This window comes from Podarcis cretensis (genome assembly GCF_951804945.1).
Source record: "Podarcis cretensis genome assembly, chromosome: 9".
NCBI classification, from domain to species: domain Eukaryota; kingdom Metazoa; phylum Chordata; class Lepidosauria; order Squamata; family Lacertidae; genus Podarcis; species Podarcis cretensis.
The window spans coordinates 25,349,497-25,368,793 of record NC_137178.1 but is presented as its reverse complement, the minus strand read 5'-3'; the positions used below and the strand labels follow the sequence as shown (position 1 = coordinate 25,368,793).

Sequence of the window (19,297 nt, the reverse complement as noted above, 5' to 3'; positions counted from 1 at the left end):
TGCGCCCCCTTGAAACTCCTGCTCCTTCGCCGACCTGACCTGTCCCCTCTTGCCTTCCTTGCACACTGCAGTTTAGAAGCGATCCCGATCCCGCGAGCCTGGGAAAGCAACGTGACGCCGCGGCGCCGGGGGGCTTTGCATATATTATGCAAATACCCCTCGAACCCCCCTAGCCTCCTCTCTCTCTCTGGGAGCTCGCTGGGCGCCCGCCCCTCGGTCTAGGTGAATAAATTATGCTAATGAGGCTCCCGCGGTTCTGGCAGGCGCTTGGAGGCGGCGTGCGCTGTGCGGAGTCCAGAGAAGAGAGCGCGAGGCTCAGGAGTCGCTGCCGCCGCCGCCGCCGCTACTGTTCCTGACAGCCGCTACCGAAGGCGCCTACGCAGCCAGGGGGCTGCAAACACGCTCCGGGGAAAGGAAGAGAACCGCTGACGCCGCCGCCGCCGCCGCTCGCCGCTTCCTGGGGTCCCCTCGCCGAAGTGACCCGGGCGCTGCGTAAAAGCGCACCAAGGAAGCCTGAGGAAAGCGGTGCAACAAGTCTCCGCTCCGCGCCGCCGGGTGGGGGAAACGGCTCCGGGGAGCACCTGGGAAGGTTGTCGGGCTTCGCTGGAGGGAGACTATTCCACGGAGGCGGCGTGTTGACCGTGTGGATGGCAGTTTTGAGGGGCGCCCTGAGGAAGCTCGCCATGGTCTTTCTGCCTTGAAAGCCCCGCTCGCGCTTTGGCAAGCAGGCAGGGGGGTCTTGACTTGGAGTTTATTTTTGTCGCGAGTGGGGGGCGCGTGTTCGCGTGTTCTGTGGGCGGGCAGCTCCGGGCCAAGTGTCCCTCCTCCTCAGAGGAGGAAAGGGGATTTCGCCCTCCGCCTGTGCCAGCAGCCCAGCATGGTGGGGAAAAGCCCGGACGCCAAAGGTCAGGGTGCCAACGGGGAGGCCAGCTGCTGGGGAGGACAGCGCTGCTGCTCCGGCAGGACGGCGCCCCCCAGCTCGCTGCTGGCTGCCCTGCTGCTCTCGGCGGCGTCCATCGCTTCCTGCGTGTATCTGGGGATGAAGACCAGTGACCTTCAGGCCAGGGTCTTGGCCATCGAGACGGCCCAAGGGGACGGATCTGCTGCTGCTGCTGCTGCTGCTGCTTCCTACCAGCTGCTGCCCAGCTACTCTTTGGATCAGCTCAATGCACTGATGAAGGAGAACGTGGAGCGGCTTCTGGCTCAGGTGGGGTGGCCTTGGGAGGTTGAGGGTGGGACTCCCTGGAAGAGACAGTTAGCCAGCCACCTCAGGAATGCCTCTCTGTTTACTGATGGAGGCCAGTTGCATGCGTAGCCCCAAATCGAAGCCAAAGGCAATAGAAGAAAAGTAGGGGGTTCGTGCGGGCATGCTTTCAGCAGAAAGAGTGAGAAACTGGGTAAATATTAGGAAAAGAGTGTGTGAAAATAGCCAAACATTTTTGTGTGGCTGAATGACTTTTAGCTGGTTTTATTGGGGTAATTTGCGGACAGGGCTCCCCATGGCTTAGGCCTTCAGTTGGCTTTGAATTCTACAGAGACACACTCTTCATTATTGTTATTCACAGAGAAATAGAATCATAGAATTGCAGAGTTGGAAGGGACCCTCCAAGTCATCCAGCTCAAGCCCTAGAAATGTAGGAATCCTGCTCACAGCCATCCCTGGCTGGGCTCAAATCACCAGCTTTCTGGTTAACAGCCAGACACACTTCTTTACAGAGAACCAATAATAATGAAGAGGGTGCCTCTGAGCATGTTCTGTTTTAACATTAGAAAAGAAAGAAGCCATACAAACCCCAAGCAGGATGCTGTCTACACAGAACTGAGCTTTGAGACTAAATTAAGCCTTGGGCAGCAATTGCTTGAACAAGATGTTAAAAATCAGGATGGCCGCGTTGCTCTATGAACTGTGTTGCTCTGTGGGCATGGGATAAAGACACAGTCTTACAAGACCTGGGATAGCTTGAAAAAAAAGAGACATCTGTATTGTTATATCAGGACTGTTCCATGTGTATTTCAAAGTGATGCTGTTCCCACCAAATGGTAGAAGAAATCCCTTTTACTTTAGTGTTGTGGCTCTTAAAATGCTTTTACTGAGATCTTTTGGAAGATAAAAATGTTCCAGACTTGAGGCTCAACAAGAACCCATGCAGACATGTGGCTGTAAAATGTGGATCCAAGTTTCAGTGGGCTGCCAGGACCTGTCCCTAGTGACCATTTGGCAGCAGCCAGAATCCAATTGGCAGCGGCTGCTCCTATAATTGTGGTAGCATTTGACCTTCATATATAAAATATTCATTACTCTCTCATCTCTAATTTACAGATATTCACTCAAATCCAAGTTTTCTGCATTATTTTGTGCTTCACAGATGTGGGAAAGGGTGGGTGACTGTGTTCACATGAACAGGTAAAACGTGCGCAAGGGTGATTCAAGTGAAAGCCAGTGTGTGTGTGACCATTTAATCCATTAGCTATTGTCGGGGTGAACAAGTGATGTGAGTTGACTGAAATCCAAGTTTAGAGACCATTGTAACTTAAGTAGGATATTAAACAGAGGTAAATCATAATGCAACACAGATCCACAGAATGTTTAACACCAGCTCTCTTAACCAGTTTCTCCTGCAAGGGACTAACATGCTGCTTACTGCTTTTTCTATCTTTACCTCTCCTCCCTACAGAAGTCCTATGAGCATATGGCAAGAATCAGAATAGCAAGAGAAGCTCCTCCAGAATGCAATTGCCCACCAGGTAAATGGCAGCAGCCTGGACAGTTCTAACTGTTTTTGTTTAATGTTTGTACATGGTTTCTTTGATTAGCTGATAGTGCTGAAGAAAGGTTTGAGAAAGGCTTAACAAGCATATCTCCTGTCTTCTGAAGTTTGAGATTAACAGAGGGGGGGGGGAAATGTTAATTAATATAGCAGAACAGCCTTAAACTTTCTAAGTAAAGGTCAGTTTTACAGAAATAAGTGGAGTTTTCTTCCATGTACAAGTAATTCACAATTTACACACATTTAATGTGTGTGCATTTAGCTTTACATGCTTGGTAATCAGGAAAAAAATAAATAAAGAGGGGGTGAAAAGGGAGGGGGGGAGACATCTGGGAAAAAAGACTTTGGCAATCCCACTCGCCATTGAAGCCAATGTGTTTTGACTATACGCAATCCCTGTGTAAGTTGATAGTCACCTGTAATTGCAATGTGTGTTAATATTTTGCCTCTTAAGTACTTTTAATCTGTGCTGTGTGATGTTAAGTGTGCTTGCCAAAAAAATTAATTGCATTGTATTCATTTGGACTTATCCTCTATTAAATCAAGTCTACAGCCATTGGCCTGCGGGGAAGTCCCTTTGAACTCAGTGGCAGGGGTGCCGACTTGAATTAAAAAAGGGGGGGCAGGTAAGCCCTGCCCTGCATAATCACAAAATGCAGTGCACCCACCCATTATTTGAATGGCAATGCCCACAAATTCTGTGGGGGGAAGCCCCCCTAAATATTTTATTGGGGAGGGGCTGAAGAAGTTGGCTTATATGCTCAATGGACTTCCTTCTGAGCAGAACTGTACAGGATTGCACCATGAGCCTGCAATCCCAGGCACAGTTGCTTGGTAGTAAATGCTGCTGGAAGCAGTGGTATGGACTAATGAACAAAATGCATCTGATAAGGTTATAAGGCTGCAATTCTGTTCACATGTGCTAAGATTTAAATCCCATTTAATTCAGTGGAACTTACTTCTAAGTTAATATGCATAGGCTCAAACTGTCAATCCACTTATTTTTTAAGCATGATGCATTCAAATCAGTGGGATTCAATTCGAATAAATGTATTTAAGAGTGAAGTGTTAGAAATGTGATTGAATGTATTCGTGTAGCAGTACAAGCTTTACAGAGATGTTTGTGTTTAACGAGCAGCAGCACACATTCTGACATTCTGTAGTGTAGGATCGCATCTGTGAGCAGTTCTGTGCAGCTGTTTGGCTCTTCTGAAAGGAGCAAGTATGTTAAGTACATCAGACAGTTCAAAAAACAGATCCAAAAATAATTTTAGTGTTTGGTTTCAGTTTGCATTAAATAATACATAAACTTTTGGGTTACTGTTTCCTTACTGTTTCCTTCATCATTGTAAAGGGATATTTTACCAGGTCACTGCATGTCTCCTGCTGTATATTATTATAAGGGATATGAGTTCACTACTGAAATCCATTAACTTCACTGGACATTCTTTGCAAGCAAACCTTTAAGTGGTGGATTCTATGAAAACGGGGTCAATAATGTGTGAAATGTTATTATCCTTGCAGTCTATTTTTTTGAAAAGGCTGGTGCTGCTTAGGTAACTTACCTTAATGTTTTTTTATAAGTTATATATGAAGTTTTGCTGTTTTATGTTGGGCATCTTGAAACTGGAATGTGTTACAGGATGAGGGACTGTTGTAGGTATTTATGTAGGGTGCACACCTTAAGCAAAATGCTATTAATTTAAATATTAATGTGGGATAACAATGAGTAAGCCATTTAACTCTCGGTTTTGAAAAGTTGCTGGATTGCCATTATAAGGCACAAAGTATCTTAGCCTGGTAATTAGTACATTAGATACACTTAAACATAAGACCCTCCCTTTCACATATGTACTCATGTGAAGTAGGCCTAAAATGATTGCTGGGGAGCAGTTCACATTCCCGGGGGAAGCATTGGGCATTCTGCCTAGTAACCCCTCCCCCCAGCTGACCATACAGTAGTGTGGCTTTCTGTGATGAATGCACAAGTACCTGCTCATGCAGAAGTTTCATGCAACTGGGACACTTGATCGCAGAAGTGTCTTCATGGTAGCAAAGTCTGTGCACATGCAGGCTTTTTCACGGCAGATGACCATGCTAATGTAAGGAGTCTGGAGTCAGGGCCAGGCAGGAAGGCTGATGCTGCGGGTGGGGCTGGAAATGTGGTTGTACTCTTCTGTAATTGAGTTATGCATGAAAAGGGCTTTAGAGGATGACTGAACCTTGGAGCTAAGGTTCATTACTCAGAGACAAATCCATGTTTGCCACTGAGTGTATTATCAACAGATATCTTGGATTATATCTAAAAAGAAATATCTGAACAGGCTTGCTTTTCACTGTGATGATTAGTAGTACAGAGCTCTTTATCGTCTTCTTCAACAGCATTGATGGCTAAACTGGCATTAAACTAAAGAGCTGCTAAGGCTTTGGTAACCATTTTGGCTCTCTAGAACAAAAAGCATGGTGCAAATGAGGCGATACCATTTATTAACCCAGGAAATGTTCAAAATGTGAAACTCCTCTGCAAACAGAGTAGTCCGAAACCAACATTGGATCATATTACTCCAGCATTGTTGAGTGGTTTGTATATAATAAAAAGCATGGCTGGCTGTTGCTTTAAATAGCCATGTCTGAAGAAGTATTTTCTGCAGGGGTGCCAACTTGTATAAAATATGGAGAGGGCAGCAAAGCCCCACCCCACATAATTGATCACAAGACATGGCCCATGCACACCATTTGGATGGCAATGCCCATCAACTTTGCAGGGGGCAACCCCCTTAATATTTTATTTGGGGAGGGGCAAGGGACCTCGGCCCCTAGGATTTGGCTCCTATGATTCTGTTTGACCTTAAGACGCACATTAAATTTGTAAGAGCAGAGGTAGTACACAACAACAACTTTTCTTCTTCAGGGGAGATACATAAACATTTTGTCAAGCTTTGGCTAATATGTGTGTGTAGCAAAATTTTGAGCTTTTAGTAGGCATGGTTTACTACTTTCTTAAGTGGTATGAGCCAACATGCAGATGCATTCTATGAAGCTGAAACTCAAATATCATGCTCTCCATGATATTTGTTACTGTAAATAAACACTATAGTTGCTTCATAAGAATTCCTGATCTACTTTCAAGCTTAGCCACAGCCTCTTCATACAGCTGCACTTATTACACATGCTGCTTTTCTTCTTTGCTGCCACTAGAGCTCCACATTATACCAACTATTACCTGAGCATCCTTTCTCTCTGTCTTTAGTATTGTGTTCCATTATATTGAAATTGACTGGATTTGTAAGTACACTGGAAGACATATTCCAACATGCTGAAGAGAAGCACGTGTTGAAATGGCATGTGTCAGGGATAGAAAACTTTAAAAATTAGGTGAGATTAATAGAATGTGAATTATTTTTTTTAAGGACTTAAATTGTCATGTGATGAAAAAGCAGACCCCACCTTTTGATCAATTGTCGCTCTGAAGAAGGTATTGAAGAGTGATCATATGTATGATTACTGCATCTCAAAACTTGTAAATTAAATTTTAAATCTCAAAATTGAAGTGATCGAAAAATGAAATATTTGAGTTTCCAGTCAGGATAAGAATTTAGGAAATATTTAAATAAAACTACAACAAACAGTTAAAGATAATCTTATACAGCCACTGTCCACTCCTCATGCCTATTCCAAATCTCTCTTGCAAATCCATCAGTCAAAGTATTTCATGTGTTCTGAGTTTGCTTGGAAGTTAGGCTTCCATTTAGTTACAGATTTGCCTGTTGCATGATCAAATACTAGTACTAGATGCTTGTATTAGCATATTACAAGCCATGCCAGTCTGTGCATCAAGTTAATTCTGACACTGTGTTAGGTCAGGGAGCTTTCAAAGGTAAAAAGAACTTGGTCAGTGTGTTGCTCATCAAACTCAAGCTGAAATCTTTTTTCAGTTATGAAGATCATTAAATGGCTATGAACATGTAGTTAGCCCCAGAAGTTTATGTACATGAGTCTAAACTTCTGATTGTAGAACAAGCAAGTAGATAACAGCAACAACAACAATTTTTGTGGGAAAGGCTGTTGACACCAGTTTGTGCAATGCAACAAAAATGGGGCATGCTCAGCCAGAGTAAGAGTTTGAACCATAATGCTTTAAAGTGATCTTATGTATCAATTCTCACATAGGCCTTACTCTATCAGCTGTTTTTTATTATCGCAAAGTGGTCAGTTTTAAGATTTATTTAAAGCTCCATAACTTTCTGTTAGCATCACGTGGAAACAGAGCAAGTAGGTCTTGAAATTGTTTATTTAGAATACTTTGAACACAATTTTCTATTTTTTGTGGCCCTTGAAATGCTCAGGTAAATAGAGATGGAGCTCTGGGGACTAGGGTCGTTTGATGCCATTGTGGTTTAATTCACTGAATTTATTTATTATCAATTCACACAACTGAACGGAGTCCCAAAGCAATTTACAGGAAACATAAAATACAAAATTGCATAGTAAAACATTCATGAAAACAATACAAATATACTATAAGTGTTCATAAAACACACACACCACCTAGTATGATATATAATTTTGATTCATATGTGTAGACTGTGTTCTCAAATTGATTCTTTTTTTTTAAACTCCACTGTGGTTTTATACTTTATGATTACATTACTGCGAGTCAGGATCAGCACTGAATTATTTGAATGGCTTCTACAATAGCTGTTGTTGTTGTTGATGATGATGATGATGCAAGTACTGTGAAATGCTCCTAGCTTCCATGTGACTAGTGACATTCTGCTGGTCCTTTATGAACCCTGTTAAAAATAGTTTGTTCCATTTTCTCCTTGGCAAACTGCAATCTCTTGGCCGTTTAGGAAGCGATCTGATCTCAAACATTGAAGTGCAGTAAGTGTGATTCTGATTAATGTGAATTAATCACCCCCTTGTGGTTCTCCATGGTAGGATTCTGCATGGCCAGAGAGGTTTCTTAAAGGCTTGGTCACTGAGAGAAGCCAGATTCATGACCTTCCCTGGCTGGCCTGCCAACATGCATGGGATTCCTTTTAACCAAATGGAGTCTACTTCCCATCCCTTGTCTAGGGTAAATAGGGTTTTCATTTCTTCTTATGAAGAAACTTCTCCAAACTCTGAAATCTGGGTTTCCACCAGTGATGTATGTCTTGTTTATTGGCTGCTTCCTTTTCTGCAGTGACATGCAATGAAGAGTCTGTTTTAATCAAATACAGTCGTACCTCGTTTTGTGGCTGGGATCCGTTCCGGAGCCCCGGCTGCTAGCCAAAAAGGATGCAGGGGAAAGTGCTGCGTCTGTGCATGTGCATGGAGTGGTTTGTGCTTCTGCGCATGCGTGAAGTGCAATTTAGTGCTTCTGCGCATGCGCGAGTGGCAAACCCAGAAGTAACACGTCCTGGTATTTCCGGGTTTGCCATGGACGTTCGCCAGAATTGATGCTAGACAAGGCAGACGTTCGCGGAGGTATTACTGTGATAGTTGGGTTCCCCCCCACTTTTCTAAGAAGCCATAAGCCTCATGCTGAAAGAAAGTCAATTGAAAAAGTCTCTGAGGCTACAATCCAATGCATGCTTATTAGAGAGTAACCACCATGAATACATGAATAGTAAATGGTATATATAAATAATAACAGCCATTCATTAGTATTATTCTTGCACCATATAGCATGTAATAGATACTAAACTTTTGCCAAATGGAGTTTTATACCTTCGTGTATAAACAAAAATGCTATCCCGTTCAGGAATGGGCTGCAAACTGGAGTGCGTAGCCTTCAAGATGTTTCATTTTGATTCTTTTCCTCTTGTAGACAAGGCTTTTCTCAAAGATGGAATTATTGTTCCAACTGTCACAATATATGGTAATCTGTGTTTCAATCGCAGTTTCAGTTAATGCTGGCAATTAAAACTGCTTAAACTTTTTTTAGACTGAAATCCCTTGCCCACTTACCTGGCTGTAAGCCTTATTGAACACAATGGGATTTAACTCTGAATAAACATGCATAGTATTGAACTACAAACATGAGCTGTCTGCATGAGAGCTCCATGATGGGTAGAATTTGACGGATGAAAAATAGATTTTTGCCTGCAATGCAGTTGTTAAAGACACAGACCTTCTAGTTTTGATAAGGAGTCATCCCTGAGTGCTCATAGCCATGAAGGTTTTAGGAGATGGTAGCTGAATGTAGGGTGTAAATGTAATCCAATTTCAACATTCAAACCATCTGTTTTGATGTGAAAGGGACCAAATTAACTTAAGGCTAATATTTCATGCTGATTCAATACAGTAATCAAGCCTACATTAAATGAAAAATGAATAATTTTAGCAGAGAGAAATGAATTTTAAAAATGTTTATTAACATAATAGATATATTTTCCTTCATTACATGGTAATCCAAGGAGGGTTTCCAATAAAAGTTTAGAATCATAATAAGTTTTACTGTATAAAAATACACATAAGATAAATCCAATAAAAACCATTCAAATTAAACTGAATACCTTGACATGCAATTAACAATTTGACAATGACACTATTTTGCAAGGTTCTGAAAAGATATAAAAGGGGGGGGGGACCCTAATTTTTTAAATCTTTTTTTGCTGGGGTTGCGAAGAGAGGGGGAAAGAAACAGCACAGTCCTAAGCATGTTTACTCAGAAGCAAGGGCTATTCAGTTCAGTGGGGTTTACTCACAAGCTTGCTTAGGATTGCAACTTTAGTTGGATAAATTCAGTTTTAAGAATTCAGTTTTATCCAATAAGGACCAAGTGAAACAGGCAGAAAGATTAGTAACTGAATGTAACGTAAGCTCTGGAAGAAGCATGGAAAAGGACGTATCCATAAATCACCAGTGCAATAAATTTATTTTGCAGAAGTGAGGAACTTGGAATCTACTATTATATATAGAAATGACACTGTCGTAATTGATATCTTTATGTCTGTTTTGGTTGTGCTGAGCTCAACAGCAGAACACCTATTGATTTCAGTGGAAACAATTGCACAGGAAGTTCACCTAGCATATGAACAAAACTTTGAACGTTCTCTCTGTGCTGATGGTATTTGGCAGAAAATAAACAACCTTCAGTGATGAACGTTTGTCTTTTTGAGGGTTACAGCCAGTTTGAAAGGAAGATAAAAAATGTGGGAACACTGACATGAGATGAATCGGTTTGCAGTAAATATTGAAGATTCAGTATGTGATCACTTAGCTTAGCAGCTCTACAAAAAGCTTTTATATAGCAGGATGAGTAACTTTTTGTACAGTTCATTTGTTCTGTAACTTAAAAAAATGTTCATTTTAGACTTTGAACTGTAGGGTGATCTACGAGTTTGTTTGGCATGTTATTGTTCGGATAGCTTTCCTTTTCCCATGCCAAGTCAGTTGAACAACACCAGCATTTTCAGAACCTAACTTGATATTTCTAGACTTTTTTATTATTATTAAAGAAGCAGCAACACCTGTGGTTTGAAATAATTTCCAGTCTGTGGGTGCTGTCATCATTCTGAATTGCCTCTTTCTTCCTTCTTTCACCATCTGCATCTATTTTGTGCTGCTCCTCCAAGAGTCCCATAGTTTTCCATCTGAAGTGTTCTCATGCTTACTGTGCAAATTTGCCATGGTGAGGCCATCAAGTCTGCTTCAGTGCTGTTGTGTGAAAATGTGTAAAACCAAGTAAATGTTACAGGCGAGGCAGACTTGAAATGTTAGCCTGGTATGATCTATATCCATAGTTTTGATTTAGATGGTGTTATGAAGAAGCTCCATTAATTAATTTATCTTGTTGTGGCTCGAATCAGTAAAACGTTTCATTATTTGTCATGATTAATGCCATCAATGTAAGTGGTGCCTTATAGGGTTTTATAACCTCGGTAATGGGCTGGATGAGAGCCAGCAAACTGAAGCTCAAACCAGATAAGACTTAGGCACCTAGACAGGATGGATAGGAGGTTGCCTGCTCTTGATGGGGTTACACTCCCTCTGAAAGAGTAGGTACATAGCTTGGGGGATATTCCTGGATTCTTTGCGGTCGTTTGAGGCTCAGGTAGTATTCCAGTGTTTTCCATCAGCTTTGGCTGGTGGCCCAGCTGTGCCCCTATTGGACAGGGACAGCCTAACTCCTATTGCCCATGCTCTGGTAACCTCTAGGTTACCGTATTTTTCGCCCTATAGGACGCACCGTCCCATAAGGCGCACCTAGTTTTTTTTTGGGGGGGGGGGAAATAAAGGGGAAAAAATATTTTCCCCCCAGGTGCGGGGCTGGGGAAGCCCGAGCTTCCCCCGACCCCAGCCCCCAGAACAGGCAACTCTCCACAAGCCGTGGGAGCCCGGCGCTGGTTTTGACCTATAAGTGCTGGTTTTGACCTATAAATCCTTAAATAGCTCAGGACAGCAATACCTCAAGGACTGAATAACTGTGGACAAGTGAAGTGACTAAGGTGCGAAAAGGGAAGACCTGAGATAAGAACAAAATGCTAATCAAGCAGGGAATGGAGCAGAACAAGAAATGTCTGTTTAGATGAGGAGATGGAGAAGTGCATAAGTAGACATGTCATGATTTGGCAACTGGTGTGCATCAGGCTGATGTAGTAATGTTGCTTCACCAGAAAAATAGTTGGGAAGGAAAAGGAGAGGAATTTTCAGCGAACGAAGTCAGCAGGGCCTTTTTATTTCCTTCAAAGGCATTATTTCCTAAGTACTGCAAAGGCTACTTTAATTTTGTTATGAGATTAGGGGCTCACTTAAGGTGCAGTGCTTAACTGGGATATACACAGGGACATAATGTTGATGATGCAATACTATAGCAACACATTTCTAATTTTCAGTGTTCCATAAAGATTGCTTCCTGAGGCATTACAATTAGGGAAGCTCATACAAGAGAGGATAAATCAATTTCAGGGATTAAAACAGGACTGAAATTGATATCAGCAGGGTGTTACTGCTTTATTATGACCAAAGAGACTGTGCAAAAGAAGAGATGAATTAGGAGTTGCAGGAACCTGGAAGGAAAGCTCAGTTTCACAAAACAAATGAGGCAATGCACTGTCTGCCTTGCTTGTTGGAAGGGCTGTTCCAGTGCTGTTCCTCCTCCCATTCTTAGATGTTAAGTTGTAATGCTGTCCCTTAATTTTATGGGGTTTCCCCCTGTCAGTGCTTTTATGCTCCCTACATAAAGATGTTTGGTGAAGTGCAGTAGCATACAGGCTTTTCCTTAATCTGTTTAAGGTTACTCAGCCTATCCCCTACAGTAGAAATAAATGAGTTTTATTGGCTAAGATAAAACCTTTTAATTCTGTTCGCCTTGGGGGACCAATAAAGTTGAAAGGGATGATACAGATGACTAAAGATGACCTGATTGAAAGCTTTAGGTTTAGTTATGGCGTGACACTTGCTGTCTACTGGGAATTATACCCAACGTAGTTTTGGCTTAGAATTAATACAGTACTTCATCTGGTTGAAATCTGGTTAATATTTGGTTGAAATCTTTTGTATGTGGCAGACAGATTTTGAAAGGCAGTTACAGCAGAATCCTATACATGTCTACTCAAAATTAAGTTCCATTGGGTGGTAGTCAACTAAGTTTTACTCAGAGTAGACCCATTGAAATTAATGAACCTAACGTAGTCATGTCAATTAATTTAAATGAGTTTTCTCTGAGTTAAACTTTTTTCTGGAGGTCCTTCTTCTGCCTTGGTTAAGAGGAAACCTATTTTGAAGTGCTTCTGCCCATCATTGCCAGTGCATTCATGTAACACAAATAACTCTGGTATGCAAATTGCCCTTATCTCAAGAACAGCCCTATATGGCGGAGACAGACACAATATAGTACTTAGTCTGCCTGCTACTGATCAGGCTCAGGAGTTGAAGTGGATCTGTTATTCTGTTTAGCCTAATCAAGTACTATTAATAGCTCTTGGATTGGGAGTAATGGGTCCATGATTGTTCAGGCTCTTTGGGAAAATTCATTTTGGCATTAAAGAGCATTTGTTTCCAGCTGAAGGCAGATTTCCCCTCCCCAATAATTTTCTTTCTTTCGGGTGCCTGAGCATCCCTCCTCTGACTGCATTCAGTGTTCTTTACACTGGGGTGCATGTAGGTCATTACAAAGAGGGTTACTCACATCCCTTTCTTGCATTGTGGCCAGACACACTAACCTTTTTGTTAGGCCATGATTGGTCACTTTGGCCTAAACCTTACGAAACCTCTCTGAGCAGAAAGAGCCTTGAGAGGAACTTTGTGTGTGACACACAGACACCAGTTCCAAGTCTGGCAGGGATACTATGGCATTCTGTGAGAAGGGGCTTGAGGGAGGAGGGGGAAGCTTTTCAGAGTGAATAGACAGATGGTTTTTGCCACTTGAAATCATACAGGAGGTACAATGGCTATACCACTTGCATCTTTGCCATGTGGGTTTGCAAGGCTTCTACATGATGGGAATATACACTTTGGATAGCCATAACAGTGAGACATTTGCTTGTTACTGCTGGTCTTTTCTTCTTCTTTGTGGTGAGGATAGGACTTCCCTTTTTATGTGACGAAAGAAGCTTTACTCAAAGAATAATTTCATAAAGGGTGTTATTGTATGTGTATATATATATTTAGTGTGTGTGTCACTCTATATGTACACACATACACACACATAATGCTTACCTTCTGTGGATTAAACTAATCTTGTATTTGAAATACAATCTAAAGTTTACCATAAGAACAAATAATTCTGAATCCCCTTGGTATTGTGTAGTGTTATAATTAATTGTTTGAATTATGCTAATGGATAATGGTCAGAATAAATTAAAGTTTTAGAGGGAATTTCAATTATGTGCATATTATGTCAACAAAGATGGTGTAGAGGAACAAATTACAAGTAATGTAAAAAAATAAGAAGTGATTGCACATTGCACTGAAACCAGTTGCTCTCTGCTTTTGCAACTGTAATATTTGAAAACATTTCATTTTGTGATTCACTCTGCTTACTTTTCATATATTTGCACAATATATGTTGCCATGTTTTAAAGGATTAAGAGTGCAATGTTATATGTGCCTCCTCAAAAGTAAGTCCCATGGAGTTCCTTGAGGTTTGCTCCCAGGTAACTGGGTATAAGATGGCAATCATAAACTACATTGTGCTACATGGGTGGGGCATGGGGAAAATTACATTTTACTCTAATTCTACATTATCATATTATGGGGAATTTACCCCACACTACAGATAAATTCTGAGGGTGGTTTGCAAACAATCAGAAATAAAAATGTACAAACATTGTGTGATATCAAAATATGTCATAGACTCATTGAAATCAAAGGACTTCCAGTGAGTTTAATTTGAGTGTGCCTTATTTGGATATCACCTTATATATCAAAAGCAGCCAATCTAAAGAAAACAGCATAAATTCAGCAGCACAGATAGAGCTGGGTGGGGGGGGGGAGGTGGAGTTTTTTTTGCCTGGCACTTAAATAACATCAAATGGATGCCTGATAAGTCTCTTTGGAGAGCGACTCTCCAAACTCTGGGTTAGCAGTGTTGTCCATCAGGTCCATGCTGCCACCAACCTGGAGCTCTCCTAAACTAGCTGCAACCACTTCAATCCTGGTGAATTCTGCATCACTGCTGCTCCCCACTCCCCTCATGCACCACTGATGTAACCAAAAAAGCAGTTTCCCTGAAACTTCCCTCCATCTTTCAGAGGTACTCAGAGAAGAGCCTCTGTTGAGCATATTAGTCTTGAGTGTGTAGACAGGGACAGGTGGTTCTTCAGGTACCCCACTTCAAACTCTTAATTTGATTTGTGAGAAAATGAAATAAAAGCTGAGAAGGGCCTATGCATTTCTGTCTAATCAATATTTTAATTTAGTAAGAGCTGTAGTATATGTCTCACAATTGGTAATATATATTGTTAATAGAAACTTAATACATTTGTTTTGTAAGTCTGAAGTCCAAAAATGTGACTCTTTCTTCCTTGATTCATTGCACATTTCTGAACAATGATCGGTAATTTCATTGAGAACGTCTGTTGGAAAGCTCAGCATCGTGAAGATAAATTATGATGTTTGTAGGATTTCTGGTGATTATACTTCATCAAAAGTAATTATCTGTTTCCTTAGTGACCTTCCTGATCAGTCCTTTCCCTCTTCCCTACTGCATAAAAAATAAATAACATCAGATTGCTAGTATAAATAGTTCAGCATCATTTTACTGCTGAGTTTGCTCTTTATTTTACTAACAAGCTAAAAGGGGAAAAAAATAGTGACCGGGCTTTAGTGCATCATGCAAAACTAGTATAGAAGCAAGATGCCAAAACAGAGGCATAGACTGTCATTGAAAGTAATTATGCTACTTATGAATGAAGAAATCTTACAGGAAGTTGGGTCTTTGGTGGAAAGAAGTCTTTATAAAAATTGACCCTCTAGTCACAAAAATAACTAAAATATTTTTAAGAATTCATTATTTGAAAAAAAGAAAAAGAAAATTTACACCAGGACATTCAAGCTTGAAGTGTGCATGTCAGGATACAGTTTTTGCTCCTAGCTAAAGGCTAAAGGCACAGAGATCTTTTGCATGTCCATCTCTTTTGGGGTAGTATATTAGGAGGCTGGATAGGTGCCACGGGACCACCCTCCCCTTGTTTGCCTGTGTGAGATACCATGTTCTTATAGCCCCAATTATTGGAGCCTTTGGTTGATCTGTTTGACATCCTATAACCTTTTAAAATGTGGCTGTTTTCTGGGGTGTGTGTGTGTGTGTGTTATTGGGTTGTTGTTTTTATTCTGATTATATATGTTGTGATATTTTCTGTGAACCGCCCTGAGACCTCCGGGTATAGGGGGGGTATATAAACTCAATAAATAATAATAAATAAAAAATAAGGATCAGGTGCACAGTTTGGAGGTGCTCTTAAAACAGACTTTGTTCCTGGAAGTTTAGGTGGCAGCTGTAGCTAAGCCTTTTACTAACTTAGGTTGCTGTGGCAACTGTACCACTTCTTGAGTATCATAATCTCTAAGGAGAGTTATTATTTTGGTGAGTGTATTCTGTGGGTGGCACCTAGCGTTGCAACAGAGGAATTCTGCTAGTTCAATAGAACTTCTCTTTCTTCTTCTGCTCCTCCTCTGCAATGCACCACCAACACCCTGGAGCTTATTTTGAGGGGGCAGGGGGAGCTGAAGGGGACAGAAGAGGAAGAGGAAGCTCCATTGTCCGCATAGAAGTCTGTTGTGCCAGTGGAGTTGCTGTGTTTGGTACAGCCCTGTGGTGTGTGGGTTTTCTAAAATATATATGAGGTTTTTATTATATATTGTATGTTGCATTTGATATATTTCAGTGATTTGTATATGGTTTGTTGAATTATTATTAGCAGTAGTGGTTTTGAATGTTGAATTTATTTTGTATTTCCCATATCGATTCCTTTTTGTTGTTATTTGTAAACTGTTTAGCGTGTATACATTAAAAAAATGCAAATACATACACATGAAACAGGCTGTAGTACATCTTTTCAGCACTATGGCAATTGTTGAATTAAGCAACAAGTTAGCAATTTTGTATAGCTCACCAATCATAACCTGAAATCCTGATCACTGAAACACTAAAGAGTCTTGTGGCATCTTAAAAATTAGCAAATTTTTAGAAAAAGCCAGAATGTTTTCAAAACAAGCATGTTGATTCTTAAAAGCATTGACAGGTGATAGAACAAGTACATTGGACATGCTTATTGTATTTTCTATCTCTTCTGTTGTTAAGGGGATCAGTGTGTATATTTTACATATAGGCTAGCTCTATTGAATTGTCAGTCTAAATACATTTTTCATATCCTTCCCTTCTGACCTCAGTGCTTACAGTGCCCCTTTCTGCATGTGTGAATACCTGCTGTTCAGGATTGATGCATCTAACGAAGAAGATTTTAGTTCACAAAAGTTAATGCCACAATAAAATTTCTTAAACCTGCTCAGAACCACACCTGCCTTTGGTACCTATGCATTATATCGTTACTGCAAGGAAGTACAGTCATACCTCTAGTTGCGTTAGGTTCAGGTTGTGGATTTTTGGGTTGTGAACGCGGCAAACCCGGAAGTGTATACTTCCGGGTTTCACCCCGTGTGTGCGCGCAGAAGCATTCTGCATGCTTTGTGCATGCACAGGAGCACTCTATTGTGTCATGCGCACCTGCAGAAGTGGTGCTGTACTTACAGACTTTTTGGGGTGTGAACAGCACCCCAGAACGGATCACATCCGTAAGTAGAGGTACCACTGTACGCTTCACACAGGCCCTTCTGCACTTCTTCATGGTTAGAATAATGCTTGATTATGTCTTCCTGTAAATAAAAAGCAATGGAGCTTATTGCACAGCCACCAGATTTTTCACACAGATCCTTGTGTGATCCTTTGAAAGTTGGGATGCATTCATAGTATGGGATGCCATATGCATGGATATGCCAGTTGTGTTGTCTGACACCTACGATTATAAATGAAATGCCCCTTCAATTTGTCTTACGATGCAGAGAGAAATGTATGTCTCCCAACCAGTATCAGGGCCAACTGAGCATGATTCCCCCCCCCCCCATAATTCATTGCTAGTGTTATGCAACACACTGTTGTATATGATGGTCTTTCAACTGGGTCTCTAGTTTTGAAGTCTGTTGGACTTCCTTTGGGGAAACTAAATCAAACCACCCTTTGACTGCAAGAAAAACAAACAAAATGAGAACCTGTTGTTGAGAGCTAATACCTAGAGTATTGGTGTGTGTGTGTGTGTGTGTGTGTGTGTGTGTGTGTGTTTCTAAACAAGGTGGCTTATACATTTTTAATATAGCTTGAATGATTATGGTGCTAATGAATATGGTTTCATTGAAATAAAACTGAGCCTTTAGTTCGCTTCAGAATAAGTTGCTGGGTTTGTTCTCTCTGAAGAACAAAGTCAAGATGGTGGGCGGGATTTTGCATGACCCTGCCGCTAGTCCCATGGGCTTGATAGGCTTTTTCAAAAGATGGAGCTGTATCTATTAACCTAATTAACTAAATTTTAATATGAGGAACTGAATTATCTCAAGTTCTGCCTCAATTCAAGCCTTAGCTGGAAGTTCAAACAAAGAAAATACTGTAAACACTTCCCATACAACATCCATCCTTGGCTTTTTCTCTTTTTCTAGTTTCTTTATAAATAAGATTAACATTTCCCCTGGGAGTAAGTAAGCTTCTGTTTGGCCTCATTAAATGTACCTTTTGGCCTTTGCTCCCCTGTGGTGATGAGAAGCTGTTGGAAAGATTTGATGGTGATTTGTATGAAGTAAATTTAATTATTATCTACATTTTGTGGAAGCAGCATGCAGGCAGTTTTCCTTTCAAGAGAGAGAGGAGATGTGTGAAAGTTATATGAATTGTGGGCTTAAGGAGCATAGTTTGCTTTTTTTTTAAAAAAATGAATCTAATAACTTTTTGAGATTGAAGACAACACATTGAAAAGCAGTGACAAATAACAGTCTAGCACACAATATCCCAAATAATTTTGTTGGGCAGTTTATTCTTAATTCAATTGCAAGTGTAGAAGTTTTGAACTTGTAAACAACACTGTTCCCCCCCCCCCCAACAGCTAAATTTGCAAAAATGGAAGCAAATAGGATTTAGGGATACTAGACTTTTACTCCCCCAAATCTGGGCAACCCTATCTGCATATCATGCAAATGGTTTGCTGATTATTATAAAGATCAGACATGGGTGGCATGGTCAGTATCAGCACAAAACCAGGCCAGGGTGGCTGTATGGCAGTTCTGCTAGAATTCAGAGTAGCAGGTTTCAGGTCAATTAACTATGAAATGGTTTTCCATATCATCTCTCCCCCTGTGTAATGCTAGAGAAATAACATTTCTACTATAATCCTAAGTGTATTTCTGTGGAAGACAAATTTCAGTTCAAAAGAAAGCATTCACATGTCTTTTAAATTCATTTTTTTGTTACCGAATATCGGAGCCTAAAAATACATGCTATCGTTGATCCTAACTGTATTTATAATGAAGCAAGCTCTACTAAAGTAAAAAAGTAATCATCTTAAAATCAGGAAGCCAAGTCCTTAATGTATTTATAATGTCACAAGACATAGAGTACAGTGTTGTAACAGTATCAGAACTGACCCAATAACACAATTACCGGTACTTACTACTAAACATCATTCCTACTAAAGGTTGTTCCTTTTTCACACTGAATGCTTGCTATAATATTATTACCTTTACATTACCTTACTGCACTGGATCATTAAATCTTATAAGGCAATAATTATTAACTGTGCAAAAACAATTTCCATTTATAGTGTATGTAATTTCAATGCTATCAGATGCTATATTTTATACATGCTCCATATACTTAATAAGGAGCCTACTTTGGTAATTCTAGGAAAGTTGTAAAATACTAAGAAATAATAACACTGGAGGTGGGACACAACTTCTTGCTTTCATGCAGAGTATCTATACAATGTCAGGGCACCATTGAACATGTTAGCCTGCACCTTGCCTCTCAGTTTACTAACACTGATTTTTCCAGTTGA

At 40.7% G+C, this 19,297-nt stretch overlaps 1 protein-coding gene across 1 annotated transcript in view; it reads left to right on the top strand.

Annotated features, from left to right (window-relative positions):
* The first annotated feature begins 263 nt into the window (after positions 1-263).
* Positions 264-19,297, top strand: part of COL25A1 (collagen type XXV alpha 1 chain) — a 327,412-nt gene continuing 308,378 nt past the window's right edge. Inside the window, exons 1-2 of the mRNA XM_079990247.1 lie at positions 264-1,207; positions 2,676-2,745. Of these exons, the coding sequence (XP_079846373.1) occupies positions 878-1,207; positions 2,676-2,745 (400 nt within the window). The 5' untranslated portion in view covers positions 264-877. The remainder of the gene's footprint in view (positions 1,208-2,675; positions 2,746-19,297) is intronic.